Source organism: Dendrobium catenatum, unplaced genomic scaffold (genome assembly GCF_001605985.2).
Source record: "Dendrobium catenatum unplaced genomic scaffold, ASM160598v2 fragScaff_scaffold_612, whole genome shotgun sequence".
NCBI lineage: Eukaryota > Viridiplantae > Streptophyta > Magnoliopsida > Asparagales > Orchidaceae > Dendrobium > Dendrobium catenatum.
In genome coordinates this window covers 719,920-737,260 of record NW_021319074.1, presented here as the reverse complement: position 1 = coordinate 737,260, position 17,341 = coordinate 719,920, and the positions used below count along the sequence as shown (strand labels likewise).

At 34.5% G+C, this 17,341-nt stretch overlaps 1 protein-coding gene across 2 annotated transcripts in view; it reads left to right on the top strand.

Moving 5' to 3' along the window:
* Nucleotides 1-736: 736 nt before the first annotated feature.
* The window catches only part of LOC110092704 (probable 2-oxoglutarate-dependent dioxygenase At3g50210), a 100,209-nt gene continuing 83,604 nt past the window's right edge, over nucleotides 737-17,341 (top strand). For both annotated transcript variants that reach the window (XM_028694969.1, XM_028694968.1), the window contains exon 1: nucleotides 737-888. In XM_028694969.1, coding sequence (XP_028550802.1) covers nucleotides 855-888 — 34 coding nt within the window. In that variant the 5' untranslated portion in view covers nucleotides 737-854. The remainder of the gene's footprint in view (nucleotides 889-17,341) is intronic.

The window sequence follows — 17,341 nt, the reverse complement described above, 5'->3', positions numbered from 1 at the left end:
AAACAAAAGTTTAAACTAAGTTCAAATAATATTCCAACCTTACACAAAGTTCAAACACGTATTACATGGTTTGAGCCTTAACTGAACTCAAATTTTAATGTTTGACCAATGTTTAAGTATCTATTATGTGTTTTTTGCCTAATATTAAGCGTACAACCTTTTTTGAACTCATTTGGAAGTTCTTTTTTTGAATCAAAATTTCATAAATATCATCTGAAGGTCTTGTCAAACCTATTGATTGCCAGTGTTGAATGGACAATGAATGCATTATAATCATAATTAATGAAAAAAATGATCATTAAGCTTTCTTATAGGCAGTGGAAAGGATCATGTGAGAGAGCTTGCTAAAACTTTTGAAATATTGGAGAACAACAAGATGAATAGCAATTAAATTAATTGAGCCTTAAAATCAATATTTCTTAGAAGAGAGAGATTTAAGTTGTTCTATTTGAAAGTTTATGTGAAGATGAGACTCTCTTATATTTAATGATATTTTCATCTAAAAATAATTTTGGAACATATTTGATCAATAAAAATTTATGGGGCATATTTGATTAAATATATGGAACAAGTAGTCTATAAAGTTAAATTTCAAATTCTTTTTAATTTGTCTTTAAGTAAAAAACATTATAATTTTTATAATATTTATTTTATTATTTATGTTCATTTTGGACTAAAAATAAATTGAGTAATTTAAAAATGTTTAACACGACAAAATTTTTGACCGTGACATATTGGCCGGCGTTTAATAGGTCCCTCTTCCTGGTCGGCGTTTAATGGTCTCTTCCTGGCCGGTGCTGGTTTCTGGAATCCAAGGAGTTCCTTCTCCTTGCGTCGAAGGCCTGTGAAACGATATGGGTTTCGATTTCCACTCCATTCCTATAATTGGTACAGAACTCCGCAATCTCTTTGCCTTCGATTTGTTTTTATTCTAGCGCTTTCTCGAAACTGTTTGAGTTTGTTGAAGAACCCTGCCAATAATTAACTTTGAGAATTCAGGATTTTAACATCTTCAAATTCGTTTGATTTGTTGATCTAAATGAAGTCTATTTCTTAGTTATAAATAAAAGAAGTCAGAAACAGATGCTATGTTCGGTACAGTAGCTTAGATTTTCTAAGGTTTTGCAATGAAACATACAAGATCAAATGCATTACGGTCAACTCTGCCTATTTTCATAGTTGCTAAAATTGTTAGAAAAAAGTCTATTGGTCAAAAATGGGAATGAATGGTATTGAATTTTGGGAAGTCTTTAATACTGATAGATTTTGCATTAGATGGATAGTTTTGAGCCTGACTCCGAGTTTTGTACACGATCAGCTAAAACAAGAGGCTAACAGGTCAACCTGAGGAATTTTTCCGTGAGAAGACCTGTTAACGCTCAAATAAAATGAATGATATTTAAGGCGAGGAGCTAAACCGAATGCAACATGGTTTCTCCTATGTGATAAAAGAGTAAGAATGATGCTCAAGTCATGAATGATGTTTGAGGTGAGGGTCTTAAACTAATTCAACAGAGTTTCTCCTTTGTGATAAAAAAATGGGCGAGAGATGGAGAGAGCGATATTTATGGGATCTTTGATGAAAGGCAGTCTGATACCTCAACAAAGCGTATGATAGATGAGTAGTGTTGTTTCTGATGAGTATTTGCCTCATCAAGGACGTCTGACAAGTTGATATGAATCTTGATGCAATTGAGTGGTTAAGAAAACTTTGGCGTATAAATTACTCATAATCATGCATAATCGTTATGATAATATGCTTGCTGTTTTGAAAGCCTTGTTGGAGGTATTTGGAAATTAAGTGCACAAGTTCATGTCTCATACATAAGTCATGGTGCTTTTGAAACTTATTATTTTGAAGGAAAATTTGAACCATGGTTTGGAGAATGATTTGAACTTTGATTTAAGATGCCATTTAAATTAACAAATTATTATTAACATTGATGTTATTTGATCCTTCATGAGCTCCCAAATACATTAATTATAAATTGCTACATATTCTTGATATTATGCTAAGATCTAAGTGCCAAATTCTCAAATTTGATAGTTTCGGAAAACAAAAAGTAAAGCATATTTTAACATCCAAACCCTATTAATTCAATAAAGAAAAAATTCTTAAATTAGAAGAGAAAAAATCAAAATGAGTTTGGTTTGGGGATCAGATTAAATAGATGATCAGTTATATCATCTATGTTCACAATTTGGGCATCAGATCGTGAAAAGATCAAAGGGATCAAGATTATTTGAATCCGAATAATTTGATCTTTTGATGGAGACTGTCAAGAGTGGCAATTCCCATTTCACATTGTTGAGATTAAAGATGAAGTCAATGTGAGTTTATAGCTGAAGATAGATTGTCAATTAGATGCCTATAATTAAGAGAAAAAAAAAATCTAAAATGATGGATGCAGATAAGGATAACTAATCAGCATGCTTGGTTGACTTATCCATCAGACTAAATCATGGTAGGGATGAATAATAAAATTTGAAATGTCTGGGATAAGTTTGTATATTAAATTTTAAATGAAAGATAGTATTTCCTTTAATTGCGGTGTTGTTTCCTTCTTTTTTGGGAGTTAGTTTAGGAAGAGCTAAAGATAATTTGAATTGTTTTTATGCTATAATTGCCTTTAAGTAAGCTTGATTCATGCAATAAAAGTCAACTTATTTCCCCAAAATCTTTTATCTATTTACCCATTAGTCTCCTATTTCCATCAAAATCGGCCTAAAAGCTGATGTTCAGTTGTCACTAGAATCTACTACCAGCACCTGTGTTGCTACTTTTTGCAATCTCAAGTTTGGCCAGCTAACTCTACTTCTTTTGTTGAATTTACAAATTGTCTAAGTGCTGCTGAGCCTACAAAGGAAGCAAAAAAGATATCTGTTTGCTGTTCTCAACAATTCAGATATGAAAAACAACAAACTGGGGAAGTAAAAAAAGATGAGTTGATGTCTAATTTGCGGGGTTGTTGGTTGTTTCCAACACAAGGAGTTCGGATTTGCTGTTTACAATAAAATATATAATAGTTTTGTTCTTCGCGCCTATAAAGAGAAGGATAATAGAAATGAAACGCAATCTACGACAAAGTGTATTCAACTTGGGCATTTTATAAAAAAGAGTGTGGTTTAAATTTTAATTAGTTTAAGGAACAGCTTGATCAAAAAATTTAAAAAGGAGCAAATACAAAACTTAATTATCCGGTTTCTAATAGAAACCAGAATTTCATTGCTTGATTTCCACTTTAATCAAGATTTCAAAAGAAACCGGTGAAAGAAATTATGGTTTCTTAAGAAACCAGAATTTCTTAATCCAGTTTCTTAAGAAACTGGATTTTCATGATTCGGTTTCTTCAGAAACCAAATTTAAATTTTATAAATTTTTATAACTTTATATAATAAAGTTATTAGTTGTTATAAATTTATATTAAAAAGTTTTTAAACTTTATATAAAGTTATTAAACTAAATTTAATACTAAATTAATAATTTAATTATTAAATATTTAAGAAAAAAATTAATATATAGTTTATAAAAATTTTAATAAAAAAATTAATATAAAGTTTAAAAAGATTATTAAATATTAATTTTTTTTCTGAAATAATTAATAAATAAAAATAATAATTAATATAATTGGCATTTTATAAAAAGTTATTAAACGTTTTAAACCTTAATATTAATTTTATAAAGCTAAAAAATGTTTTAATTATTATTTATTAATATTAAAAAATTCCTTTTATTAAATTAATTTTTATATATTAAATATTTAAGAAAAATTTAATATTTTAATATAGCTTTTTAAACTTTACATTAAATTTATATTAAAATGTTTATAAACTTTATATTAATTTTTTTCTTAAATATAATAATTAAAAAAATATAATATTAAAATCCTGATTATTAGAAACAGGAAATTTTTTTCCGGTTTCATTATAATATATTAATAACTCTAAATAACCGATTATTAAATTATAATTTTTATAATAAATTATTAGTTTATAACTTTATATAATTTTTAAAAAGTTTTTAATATAAATTTATATCAGCTAATAACTTTATAATATAAAGTTATTATAATTTATAAAATTTAAATTTGGTTTTTTAAGAAATCGGATTTTGACATGAAAATCCAGTTTCTTTTGAAATCCTGATTAAAGTGAAAATCAGACAATGAAATTCCGGTTTCTATTGAAACCGGATAATTAAGTTCCGTATTTGCTCCTTTTTAATTTTTTTGTTAAGCTGTTCCTTAAGATAATTAAAATTTAAGCCACGCTCATTTTTATAAAATGCCCATTCAACTTTAATTCCAGAACAATAGGGATTCAAGAAAAAAATACCTTAACCTGTTTCTTTTTCATCTAGCTTCATATTTTGGACTCACCTGTTTCTTTTTCATCTAGCTTCATATTTTGGACTCACATCATAACAGTAAGAGTTAAGCTTCTAATCAAGCTGTTGTTAAAGCCATCTTCCTTAGTACATGGTGCAAACAAAGTATATAATCTTACACAAAAAGTGGTTCTTTCTTGATGCTCATAGAAAACTATGAAAAAAAAAATGAGATGATGAAATTAAAATAGTTGAAAATGAAAAATCTAGCTGAACAAGTAGCTAGATTGTTTGAGTAAAATTTTCTAATGATAGGTAGATGATGATGCAATCCTCAACCACTTCAGCAAATTATAGTAACCCAAGCTGCATGCTACCTTCTTCTCATATGAATCTTAATAAGAAAATACTTATTAGGAAAAATTTGTTAGCATGGATGGAAATGATGAGGATGAGAATGTGATTGTTTCTAATGAAAATGGGGGAGAGCAAGAACATTCAAGGTGGAAATTCCCAATTATGATGGATGATAAACTCAAAGACATACATTTGGATTGATCAAGTATCAACTAAAGACTTGTTCTACTTTACACGGGCATGAAATTAATAACGAGGTTGCCTTTGCTCGATCAAAACTTAGTCATTGCGCTTTTGCATGTTGGAATGCTCACTAGAATGAGATTAGTTATCTAGAGGTAAACTGGAGATAGTTTAAACTATTGATTCATCATGAATTTTATCCATGGTTTATGTTGATCATCTATGTATTTGAAGTTCCACCATCAATCGCATCCCATTCCAGTGTGGGTTTGCAACATAGTGGGATGTGACATTTCTACTGAATTTATTATTGAGATGATGCTCTTTCCAAGCTCACCATTTTAGCGACCATTAACCAGTTTAAAGGTTTCCAACTAAGGAAAATTTGGGTGTTATCATGAGGGGACATATACTTCAGTATATCATCACCTTGGTTTACTTAGAATATTTCATAGGAAGTAACCATTGGCTTCTGTTAAATCTCAACCTTACGATCCCAAAGATATCCACGTCTGTAAACAGTAATCCGTGGGAAGACTACATGGATTGCATTAATTCCTCCCATTAATTTAGGAATAATTATATTCATGTTATTATAAGAGTTATTTGTTTCCTTATCGATACACCTTGTATAGATCTATAAATAGGGAGTAGATTGCTTAATAAAATTCAAGCTTTTCCTCTCAAACTCTCCGATTTAACATGGTATCAGAGCCAACGGCCTTAATTGCCGTCCGAGAACGATCCTAGATCGTCGAAAGAAAAAGAGAAGAAGAAGAAGCTCGGACTTGATAGTGCCGACCCGAACGGGAGGAGACGGAGTCGAAGCTTCATCGGAACTACCGATCTAAGAGGAAGGCCAAAGTCATCAAGGCTCCCGCTAAGAGTCGAACGTCCGAGCGTATCCGGAGAAGGAGCTTCTGCGGCTGTCTTCTCCCGAGCCGAACGGACGAAGACATAGAAGGCGGACGGCGAGCATCCCGATTCGACAGGGAAGGAAGATCGTCGAAAGGAGCACCCGCTCGATCCTCACTTCCGATCGCACGACCCAGTCGAGACCGATCGGAAGTCCGATCCACGCGTGAGATTCGCGGGAGAAAGTCCGCCTGCGTGCGGCTTGAAGGGGACCGCGTCCGTGCCCTTGTCTCGATCCGAGTTTCTAAAGGGCTCGGCTGATTTGGTAAACTAGAGAAAAGAAAAAAAAAGAAATCTTTCGACCTTTATTGTCGATCGAACGAAAAAAAAAGGAAAGAAAAAAAAAATTTTTTTTTCTAGAAAGCCTTAATTGCTTTCCAATGTCAGAAATTAACTCCTCCCAAAGCGTTGAGCAAAATGAGGAGTCGATGGTGCACCAAGGACGAGGTGACCTTCAAAGCATACAACCTTTGATGAGGACATCGTCAGCATTTTCGACGCCGGAGATCGACGGCCACGAGCATGACTACCTGGAAGAACCAAACCAATTTAGTAATAATTACTCCATGTTATCCCTAGTAGATAGGAATTCCACTATTTGGCTTCATCATTATAGACTAGGACATCCGTCTTTTGATATCCTAAGACATATGTATCCACAACTGTTTCAGAAAATAGAAACTAAAAATTTTCATTGTGAAACTTGTGAGTTAGCTAAACATAAAAGAACCTCATTCCCAAACAAAAGTGAGAGATGTAACACTCCTTTCTACCTTATTCATAGTGATATATGGGGACCCTCAAAAATCCCCAATATCTCCGGGGCACGCTGGTTTGTGTCTTTTATTGATGATTGCACTAGAGTCTCTTGGATCTATCTCCTTAAAAATAAATCTGATGTTAGCACCATTCTTCCCGTCTTTCATTCCATGATCCAAAATCAATTTGGGGTAAAAATACGGAGATTCCGCTCTGATAATGCCAAAGATTATTTCAACCAAACCCTTTTCTCATACTTCCAGAATGAAGGGATCATCCATGAGTCCTCATGTGTTCACACCCCACAACAAAATGGGGTTGCAGAGAGGAAAAATGGTCACCTTCTAGCCACCACTCGAGCCTTCCTATTTCACTACAATACACCCAAATCCTATTGGGGGGAAGCTCTTTTAACTGCAACCTATCTCATAAACCGATTACCTTCAACTGCTTTAGGCCTCAAATCTCCAATGGAGACCTTGTCCTCTTTTTACCCAGAGTTTCGAACCCATCATAATATTGCACCCAAAGTCTTTGGATGCACTGCCTATGTTCATATCCACAGCCATGAGCGAGGAAAATTAGATCCAAGAGCACTCAAATGCATCTTTGTTGGTTATTCAGCAACCCAAAAAGGTTATAAGTGTTATCATCCTCCCACAAGAAAAACCTTTGTTTCTATTGATGTTACCTTTGATGAGAAAAATTCCTATTTCTCAAAAACTCATCTTCAGGGGGAGACTGAACTTGAGGAAGATGAGGAAATTGAACTAGCACCTCTTGACATTCCTCCACCACCTCAAAATAATCCACCTGAAACCCATGACAACGTTATTAGATTTGGAAAGGTTTACTCCAGACGTACAAGCTCAAGCTGTACTCCAAAGCAGATCCAAGAATCTGAACCATCTCCTGGAAATAAGGTAAGCTCACCACCTCCCTTATACCCTATAAACAACTCTATATCTTTCAACAATTTTTCATCGTCACACCAAAATTTTCTTGTTTCATTAGAAGATATCCGTATTCCTAAAGATGTTTTTGAGGCCTTATCTGATAAAAATTGGAGAAATGCCATGAAAGATGAAATGCAGGCTCTGGAGAAGAACGAAACATGGGAGATCGTCAATCTACCGATAGGGAAAAAATCGGTTGGCTGCAAATGGGTGTTCTCAGTAAAATACAAAGCTGATGGCACACTGGAGAGATATAAGGCAAGACTAGTGGCAAAAGGGTTTACTCAAACGTATGGCATTGACTACCAAGAAACGTTTGCACCTGTGGCCAAGATGAATACTGTCCGAATACTACTCTCACTAGCAGCCAAGTACAATTGGCACCTGGAACAACTGGATGTGAAAAATGCATTCCTACATGGAGACTTAGAAGAAGAGATATTTATGGAAATACCACCAGGCTTTAAAGGGAAATCTGAAGGTAACAAGGTGTGCAAACTGAAAAAGGCTCTATATGGGCTCAAACAATCACCAAGGGCATGGTTCGGAAAATTCTCCAAATTCATGCTCTTGAATGGATATCAACAGAGTCAAGGAGATCATACACTATTCTTCAAACACTCAGACTCAGGGGGAGTCACAATATTATTAGTGTATGTTGATGATATTATTTTGACTGGAAGTAATGAAGAGGAGAAAGCCAGTTTAAGGAAAAATCTGGCTAAGGAATTTGACATCAAAGAACTTGGTAGACTAAAATATTTTCTCGGAATTGAAGTAGCTCACTCCAGCAAAGGAATCTTCATTTCACAACAGAAATACATCAAAGATCTTCTAAAAGAAACAGGTAAACTTGCCTGTAAACCAGCACCAACACCAGTAGAACCTAATCTTAAACTGGGAGAAGCTAAAGAAGATCCAGATGTAGATAAAGGGGCCTACCAGAGACTTGTAGGAAAATTGATCTACCTCTCCCACACTAGACCAGACATAGCATTTGCTGTAAGCATGGTCAGTCAGTTTATGCAGAATCCAAAGCAGATTCACATGCAAGCAGTAGACAGGATATTGCACTACCTTAAAGGGAGACCAGGAAAAGGAATTCTCTTTAAGAGAGATCGCGGAATGATCCTAGAAGTATACACGGATGCTGACTACGCAGGATCACTGGTTGATAGAAGATCTACCTTTGGGTATTGCACATTTCTTGGAGGAAACCTTGTTATATGGAGAAGCAAGAAACAGAATGTGGTGGCAAGATCCAGTGCAGAAGCAGAATATCGAGCTATGGCCTTGGGAATATGTGAGCTACTGTGGATCAAAATAATCCTAGAAGATCTAAAAGTTAAGTGGGATGAGCCCATGAAGCTAAATTGCGATAACAAATCAACGATCAGCATAGCCACAATCCAGTCCAGCATGACAGGACCAAGCACATAGAAGTGGACAGACATTTTATTAAAGAAAAACTAGACAGTGGTCTAGTAAGTGTTGACCATGTATCATCAAAGGATCAACTTGCAGATTTCCTTACTAAAGGATTGGACAGTTCTGTCTTCCTCCAAATGATCGACAAGCTGGGAATGACGGATCCATATTTCCCAGCTTGAGGGGGAGTGTTAAATCTCAACCTTACGATCCCAAAGATATCCACGGCTGTAAACAGTAATCCGTGGGAAGACTACATGGATTGCATTAATTCCTCCCATTAATTTAGGAATAATTATATTCATGTTATTATAAGAGTTATTTGTTTCCTTATCGATACACCTTGTATAGATCTATAAATAGGGAGTAGATTGCTTAATAAAATTCAAGCTTTTCCTCTCAAACTCTCCGATTTAACAGCTTCCAATCAGACTCCCTAGATGATAGGACCTTCAACCTTTTATAATAGGAAGACTAGGTTAATCAGATGGTGAAAAAGTTTCAATCTAAATAAGAAATGAGGTGAGCAAGCAAGGATTTAGAAAGAGAATAAAGGGAGGGGTGTCACCAGCATCAAGAAATGTGTAGTATTTCCAAAATTGCAAACAAAGAGGAAACAAGGGGAGGATCTTGGGCTGGACGATATTTAGGTTATGTTGGATCTTGAAATAAGTAAAATGATGGTTGATTTTGAGTAAGAAATTTGCCAATAAGTAAGAATTACCAGCATATTTCTTGTTGATATTCATAAACATTGGAAACTGCAAAATAGTCATCCATAAATTTGTTGATAATTTAATATTTTCCTATTGTGATTGAAAATAATGCTAGTCCATCTAATATATGTGGTGGAGAACAATGAGAGTTAATTTGCAATTTAAAAATGAAATCCTAAGGTGCACTTCATTATATTTGTACCTCCTCAAGTTTTATTCTAAGAGCTTCCGCTTGATTTTGGAACTCTACAGTCTAATCGTTGCACAAGCGTTTCTTAAGCAATGTATTAGGTTGTGCTACTTCTTCCATCATTCTTCTACATATTCCATTAGGTAAAACTTCTGGCATGTCATATATATGATCATTCTTCAAGTCACCTCATTGTGGCCATTCATCTTTAGATGGGTATTTGACAACACCAAGGCATGGTGGCTTAACTTCAGTTGATTGAAAGCAACCTTATCTGCATGCTATATCCATGCAAAGTGAAATCAATCACCAATTGGTTGATCCATGCATTCGGCTTCTCAGCATTAGTTGTTTCATCGTAAGTATGAAGGATAAGAAGTTATTTTGCATAGGCTTTCATATGGAGAAGAGGGCCCTATTTCTTGTTGGGAGGTAGTTGCGTCAAGCATAAGTTGACTAGGGTTGTCGATAGGGTGATAAGAGGAGGTGATTATGGTAGACTTTGCATGTGATTAGCCAAGAAGGATGACATTGCAGGTACTTTACATGTGGAAGGAAAGAAAAATGTGATGTGTTGTGCCATGTGTCTCACTTTACATGAATGAATCCAATGGGAACACTATCCACTAACCTTTAATCACCTTTATCAATTTAATCATGCTCATTTGATTTGTCTTGGTCAAAATTGAGGTTGTGGTATTTTGTTTTCAATGTAGTTTATGGAAAAAATTATACTTCATGTGGTTTAAATCCATCAAATGATGAAGAAGAGAGTTGTAGAGGATCAAATTGACAATATACACTCCTGCGATTTTTTAAAAAAATGAGGAATTTATTCCGAAAAAATGTGAATGGTTTATTGTAATGCCTATAATTCAGATTTTAAGCTCCTTTTTTTGCAGATGTTGCATTGCGTTGGATTAATTAACTGATGTTTTGAACATAAAAGTTATAGAGGATCGAGGTAGGAATTACCTTCCTAATTTTGTAGTATTCTACCAAAAATGAAGGAGCTATATCTGAAATAAAAGATTTGATCAAAACAACTATTGAAAGCTAAACTTTGATTCTTTAACTTTTTTCCAAATCCATGTTTTATTAGTTTGAAAATGGCCAAAGTTAACAATATGAAAGTCAAAGAGGATTGAATTTGTTTTCCTAAGATGCTAAGATCACAATTTTGATAAAAAAGTGGAAGCTAAATCAATGAGCAAGGGGTTCGAATGACTGTTGGATCCAAGATTTTGGTTCTTTTATACTAAAAATGCACTGGTCTCATTGGAACTAGCACACGTGTTGGATGCAAAAGTTGTATATGTTTAACTTTCCAATGATTACATGATCATAAGATTTTGATGACATGAGTTATGCCTGAATTTGTGAGAAAGGGTTGAAATTACTACTTAATTCTAGCTATTTCTTATAATGCAAACAATGAATCGTGGAAAACAATGAATCTTGTTTGATAAGAATCAACCAAAGCGAAGAACACAAAAGTTGTATTTGATTGCATTAGCTTTCTAATGATACCAAGATCACACAATTTTGACTATAAATGAGGGTAAGAAAAAAAAAAGAAAAAAGAATGAGGGTGTTTTTCTTGAATCATCTCTCAATTCAGATTATATCTGATTATCGTATTCGAGATTGGAGTTCGATTTTGCATGACTTATTCCATGATTCTATCTAAACCATTTTAGCAATTTTCAGCATTTTGAAGCACTGAAATGGCCTGTCTAGTGAAATGAGTGATGGTTGAGTGCTCTTTTACATGTAAACAAGATATCGTGAGTTGATTATTCACAAAACTGCGTTTGTCACCGTTGTTATGACGTTATTATTACGTTTGATAAAGTTGGCTATTGGCCGCATATAAAGTTAAACATGCACACATTCTCCTAACTTGAAAGGCATCTAAATGCCTTCGGCATTCACTTTGATAATTTTCTTTCATTTCCCTATAAGTCATGTCCCTTAAAGGCTTAGCTGATTTAGGTTGGTTGGTTTGCTCGCTATGAGATTGCAGTTGGAAGTCGAGATTCACCTACCTCCCATACATGCCGTGTGGATGTGCCCAATTTGATTGGTTTCAGCTAACCCCATCTAGGATGGACTACTAGGCATACTTTGACCATTTTGCTAACTGTTAAGTTGAACATTGGTAGGGATGGTCTCCTATATTTCTCAAGCTAGGGAGGCCATCAAAATATATTAAGAAGGAACATAGATAAAGAGTAAGACAATAAAGCTCATTAATTTATAATTAAAATGAGGCTGAAGGCAAATAAGCTTTTACAGCAAAGGTCTAAAACATACCTTTCAATAGTGCTAGCTTATAACGTAGCACACCTCTTGAGCTATTTACATGACAATGCACGATAATCTAAGTAATGTGCATTTTGTACCTTAAGTTTACATTATAATATATATGATGCAGGCTTTTGCTTTGTCGCATCTTGTCGTCCAAATAATGCACATTCTAATTTATTTTTCTAGTTCATTTTTTTATTAATAAATTTCATTAAACTATTTACAGGAATAAGGAAACTTTGTGTAGTAAAAAAATTACGTTTTATGTATTTTTATTTTTTTGTGTTATTGGACATTATGTATTTTATTCTTTTATTGCTTAATGACAGAAAACAACCAATGATCATACTAAGTTCGGTGCTCTCGGGTTTGTTCATAGCATCATCCTATCATTTGAGTTTGATCTTGCTTTCTTGCTCCTTATTGGCTGGTTGGGTATTTAGTTGTGGGCTATTTTTTCCCTTATTGGGCTTGGCAAATTTCCTCCTTTTGGTTGTTTGGATTCCTCCTTTGCATATTTGGCTGCTTAGGATTCTTCCCATCTTTCTCTTTGGATGTTCTATTTTTCCCCTTTTTGATTCTTGTGCTTGATGCTTTGACTTCTCTTTTGAGATCTGATTTGGATTGCTTTTATTAGTTGAAATGATGGCTCGTTTAATTGAACAATTAAATTCTCTTTTCCCCTCCTATATAAAGTGGCTGACGCTCTATTGTAAAAAATAATTTTAGGTAAGAAAAATTCAACCTGAGGGTTCCTTCATGGCTTGCGAGCTACTCTTTCCCCTATTACTTCCTCTCGGTCTTCTTTCTTCTTCGCTCCACGGTTTCTCTTCTACTTGTAGTTTCTTCTCTAAACATTTTGAGTTGTGAGATGGTGTTGTTACCCTGTTCTGTTCTTATGTGCCTGAGTGTAGACTTGTGCCAGTTTAAAGTTTCAGTGGTGGATTACTGGTTAGATCTTTCCTTTGAGTACCTTCCCTAACTTTGTGAATTGGATGTGAGATGGCCATTCGTGATTGTTCTGAGGGGTATTATTATTTATGTGTTGATGCAACCTAAGTCCTAAACCTTTTAGGAGAACACTTAGGCACACAATTAAGAAACTTCCTTTAAATAACATAAATAAACACAAATCGAGAGAGACTTGGCAGAAAATAAACATTGGAAACTGCTTCGAAAAATCGAGTAGGAAGGAAAGATACAAAACACATAAACTATAGCAACCATCAGAACAACCATGATTGGTCTTCTCACATGTTATTCACAAAACTAGGGAAATGTGCTTAAAGGAAAGATCTAACCAGTAATCCACCTGAAATTTTGATCCGGCACGAGTCTGCACTTCTCAGGAAAATACCAACAGAACAGGGTAACAATATCATTTCATAACTCATAATATTTAGAAAAGAAAGATACATGTGGATGAGAAAATGTGGAGAGAAGAAGTAGAAAGAAGACCGAGAGGAAGTGTTAAGGGATAGGAGAAAGACTAGCTCGCAAGCCATGAAGAACCTCAGATTGAATTTTTCTTCTCCAAAAACTATTCTCCATAAGAGAATTTCAACCACTTTATATTGGAGGGAAAATGGGCATTTTAGTGTTCAATTAAATGAGCCAACATTTTAGCCAATAAAAACAAGCCAAATTAGCTCTCAAAGGAGAAGTTGAAGCATCAAGCACAAGAATCAACAAAAGAGGAAAACTAAACAGCCGAAGAGGGAGAGGGGAAGAATCACAAGCAGCCAAATCAGCATGTGGAAGAATCGAACAACCACAAGGAAGAGGGGAAGAATCTCAAGCAACCAAATCAACAAGGGGGAACCAAACAACCAAAAGGAAGAGGGGAAGTAAGATCAAACTCAATGGTATGAACTAATCCGCGAGCACCAAACCCAACATGATCATTGGTTGTTTTATATCATATGACAATACAAAAATAAAATATATGGTGTCTTTGGAGTCCTTGGAGGATATTATTGTTCCTAACCTTCCTCTTCATATTAGAGGTCTGTTAAACTTGGATGAGATTAGATTTCCTTATGTTTTTCATTAATTCTGTTGGTGTTGTTTTTTGTTGGTTGTTGTATGGTGGTTGCGGTTTATTTGTTGCCATCGGGGTTGGTTGGTTTCTCCTGGTGGGTTGCTCTCAAAGCCTTTTTGTTTGGTTTCTGGTTGTCACTGCTGTGCTTGTGAGGGTGCACTTTGTGTTTGGGTGCTTTTCTCTTTACAGTCTTGGTCGGAGTTTTGGGTTTTAGCTTGTGGTTGTTCTGAGGTGGATGTCTGGTTTCTGCTCTGGCTTTCATTTCTCAGCTTCCTGGGGGTTTCTCAGTGGTTTCATTATGTTTGGTGATTCTTCTTGCTGTATTCTTTTGGTTTGCTGGGGAGTTTTGCTGCAGCTCTCGGGGTGCTGCTTTTTTAATGGTTGGGTTGGTGTTTTTCAGTTGGCTGATCTTTCTGTTTTAGTTGAGGGTCTTTGCTTTTATTGCTTTGTTAGGAGCTATTTTGCTTCCAATGTTTTTGGCCTCTGGTTCGTGTATTTCTATTACCATGGGTTTACTCTTAGGGGGTTGTTGTCTGGTCCTGGGGACCTTTTCTACTGGGGTTTCTTAGTGGATTTCTTTTGCCTGCTTGATCAATGGTTCGGGTAAAACTTTCCGTCTGCTGGCTTTCTCCTTAGTGATCAGGTTTTCATGGTCTATATTTACTTGTGCTATCATTTATATGGTTGTTTGGTTGGAGTTATGTGCTGCTGGCTTGGTTCCTTCATGACTTGAAATCCTATCTGGTTGGAATTTTGGAATACTCTTTGTAATTATAACTGTTGTAGTTTCCTTATATGCGTTTATCTTTGCCATATCCCTTTTGTGCTATATTTTGTTTTGCAGTATCCTTATTTTGCAAGTGAGTATATTGATCACATCTCGGAAGGGAACCTGTATCGGGTCATTGTTTTTTTGATCTCTGATCTTTTTTGGGTGCCCATTCTTGTGCACTGTAGCATGTACCTTGGTTTTCTTGTACCTTTTGTTAGTAGGGACCTCGAGCTCGTAGATTTTTTTTTTTGTTTCTTTTTGTAGCTTTTTTGAGAAGTAGTGAGCTTGAGGTCTTTTTAAGGACCTTGTACTAATTTTTTGTATTAACGCGTAGGCCCCTTGGTGGGTTTCCCCTAAAATAATAATAATAATAAAAATAATAAAAATAAAATACATGGTGTCCAATATAATGAAAAATAAAAATACATCAAATGCAAATTCTTGATTACATCATGTGCTTTGTATCTTTCATTCCTATGTGATTTCCTAAAACCTTTCTAATATTAGTTTTCTACCAAGTCACTCTTTGTTTATGTTTGTTTATGTGTTATTGAAAGGAAGTTTCTTAGTTGCATGCCTAAGTTTTCTCCTAAACGGAGTTGGAACTTAGGTTGCGTTAATTTGGTATCAGAGCCTTAGGTTGTAGGGCAAGTCTACCTTTCTCTTAAAAAATAGGGATAATTAAAATAATCAACAAGCGGATTGGTAATATATGATTATGCAACAAATGAAAGTAATGGCTAATATCGTAACTGCACTAAATCGAAATAATGCTAATAATCAAAACAACAAAAATGAAGATGAAGCACCACAATTCCAAAATATAAATAATAGACAGTGGGATCACGGGATTAAAATCAACGTCAATGAATTTGAAAATAAAATAAAACCTGAATAATTTCTTGAATGTGTATAGAAAGTGGATCATTTTTTTGAATGGAAAGAAATCCTTGAAAATAAGAAAGTTAGGTTTGCTAGTTTTAAGCTAACTGGTCTTGCTTTAACTTGGTGGAAAAATCTTAAGAATAATAGAGTAAGGAGAGAAAGAAAAAATTCAAACTTGGGATAGAATGAAAGAAAAAATGCGTGAAATTTTTTAGCTTCTAACCATGCTCTAATCTTATTCCAAGAATACAATAATCTTTGCCAAGAAACCCGACCCATATAAGAGTATAGTGAAGAATATTATAAACTGCAATCTTGAAACAATTTAAATGAAACTGAATAATGGACTATAATTTGTTACATCAATGGACTAAAGTGGTCAATCCATGATTAATTAAACCTTCATTATGTAATTAAACTCTATAAGGCTTACCGTATGACTTTGAAAATTGAAAAATAACAACAATGAAATAACAATAAAAAAATTGACTCAACTAAACCTAAACAATCTTTGGGAAGTAATGCTCAAAAATCACAAGGAGTCATAGGGTCAACCTCATCAAAATCCAAATCCACGAACAAATTCTAATGAAACCCAATTTAATGAAAAAGGAAAAGGGTTAATTGGAGCAAGACCAATTGGATCTTGCAATAAGTGTGGATTGTATGGTCATCTATCAGTAGCTTGTAGAAAAAATAACCTCCTTAGAACCAACTACATTGAACAAGAGGAGAACCTTGAAAATTCGGAGAAGGATGAGTATGAACAAGAAAATGAGGAAGAGTCGGAACCAATTAATGTTGAAGGTGATCATCCACATAAACTAATAAAATTATGACTTCCCTTGAGCCTGAGTGCTTGAAGAATAATGTATGATCCTCTTGGCTCGTCGATAACCATTAAGTAGCACGACTTTTGAGAATCTTCCAAACCAAGCCTAGGTGTTTGCTTTAGCTCATGTGGAGCCTTTGTTAACCTACACACTTTGTTAACCTTAAATTTCTCCTTACGTCTTGATGGAATTTCCATAAATATTTTTTCCTCCAAGTCCCTATGTTGGAATTCATTTTTGACATCTAGCTATTTCATATGCCAATTATAATTAGCTGCTAGTGAGAGCAGGATCCTCATAATGTTCATCTTAACCACATCTGCAAAGTTTTCAGGTAATTCCTTATGTCTAAGTATACCTTTTCACCACCAATCTTGCCTTATAACTTTCCCATGTACCATCAACTTTATATTTCCTAGAGAACACCTATTTGTAGCTGATTGGGTTTTTTCTTACTAGTAGGTTGGTGATCTCTCAAGTATTGCTCTTCTCTAGGGCCTGCATTTCATCTTTCATGACACTTTTCTAATTTTCATCACATAATGCCTCAAAAATATTATTAGGAATATAAATTTCATTTAGTGTAACTAGGAAATTTATATGTGAAGGTGAGAAATTATGGAATGATACAAAGTTGGTTATGGGGTTACCTCTATTTTAGGAGACAGT